Raw genomic sequence first — 1,546 nt, 5'->3', positions numbered from 1 at the left:
ATATCAACTCAAATTAAAATATGTCTTATCCTTCTATTTTCTAAATTGTACCGCATTTTAAAAAATTATGTTATGCTTTTTAACTTAAACTACTGCACTCGGTTCATATATTAACCATAAAAAAATATTTTCTTAATTGTTTGAACACATTATATCTAATTGTTATAGTAGTATTTCTACTATTATTTTTTTTTTCTCTACGTAATGTTTCAAAAAGTATAAAAAATATGAAATAACATAAATTTGATCACGTTGATAGAAAATAATTACTATGAAATAGGAATCTTTATTTTTTGAAAGCTTTCAGAATCTATTAAGTATAAAATTATGAGTCAATCAAAATTGATTTCCTCAATAAACTAAATTTGATCAAATATAATTTGTCTTATTCCTTACTGGATTTGTCTAAATCTATTTAGATTATGTTCTAAAAGTGCCAAGTGGCATTTTCTCAATGTGCCACTTGGCTTAACCTCATGTTTCACTACCCTTCTTTTAATATAATATAGATATTTGATTAATTACTAAATTTTAAAAAGCTAATTTTTTTGACAACTTGTAACTATATCATTTTTCAAACAAACTAAAAATAAAATAGGATAACATAAATTAGGACAAAGGAAGTGTATTTCTAAAATATGTAATTATATACTGTGAGTGGGAAATGTTAATTTAAAACTATTTAATGAATAACATATATATGAATTTTATTTTCTTTTTGAGAAATGTAATTTCAATCAAGCATTTGAGCATTTCTCTTTTGTTGCCTTTTTCGCAATTTGCTTTTTTTTTTTTTAGTTTATTCATGAAGTAGGAGTCATTGTAAAACTATTTAATTAATAACATACATATAATTTTATTTCTTTCTGGTAATTAAAGCATTTGAGCGTTTCTCTTATGTTGCTTTTTTCATTTTTTGACTTTTCTGGTAATTCACGAAGGAGGAGTGGAAGAGGAAGCTGGCAATAGCCAGTCCAAAGAGGCCACTTATGAAGCCACGCGCCGCGACGGCGCGTGAGTTGATGAGGGTATGCAGGGAGTTACAGGGGAGATTCGAAGAAGTGAAGGTGCCATTCCTGATAGTACACGGCGGCGATGACGTCATTTGCGATCCAGCCTGCGCGGAGGAGCTGTATCGACGATCCACGAGTAAGGACAAGACTTTGAATATATATCCGGGAATGTGGCACCAGCTGGTTGGCGAACCAGAGGAGAATGTTGAGAAAGTGTTCGGAGATGTCGTGGAGTGGCTAAGAACGAGAGCTGAGAAGACCACCGTGGACGGCGGCGCGTAGGGAAGTGTTTGAATGGAAGTTGGTTTGAATATTGTAGTTGAGGAGTGGTTAGTTAATTGTTAAAGATGTGTGCTGAGGACTGAGGTAGTTAAGAAATCAGCAAACAGTGTGATCCGTAACTCAAAAGGACCAAAAATAACTTTGTACAAGCATTATGCTGAACAATAACTGCCACTCAACCTCAAACTAATTGAGGTCACGTGGCTTCATTTTAAACTTGTACCAAATGCAATATTTGAAGATTTAGGTTA

General features: G+C 32.5%; 1 protein-coding gene across 1 annotated transcript in view; it reads left to right on the top strand.

The window, feature by feature from the left end:
• LOC109206766 (caffeoylshikimate esterase-like) overlaps positions 1-1,546 on the top strand; it is a 4,210-nt gene extending 2,664 nt beyond the window's left edge. The window contains exon 2 of the mRNA XM_019369621.1: positions 942-1,546. Coding sequence (XP_019225166.1) covers positions 942-1,295 — 354 coding nt within the window. The 3' untranslated portion in view covers positions 1,296-1,546. The remainder of the gene's footprint in view (positions 1-941) is intronic.

The sequence above is a fragment of the Nicotiana attenuata genome, unplaced genomic scaffold, assembly GCF_001879085.1.
Source record: "Nicotiana attenuata strain UT unplaced genomic scaffold, NIATTr2, whole genome shotgun sequence".
In the NCBI taxonomy this organism is placed as follows: Eukaryota; Viridiplantae; Streptophyta; class Magnoliopsida; order Solanales; family Solanaceae; genus Nicotiana; species Nicotiana attenuata.
This window is presented reverse-complemented; position numbering and strand designations above follow the sequence as displayed.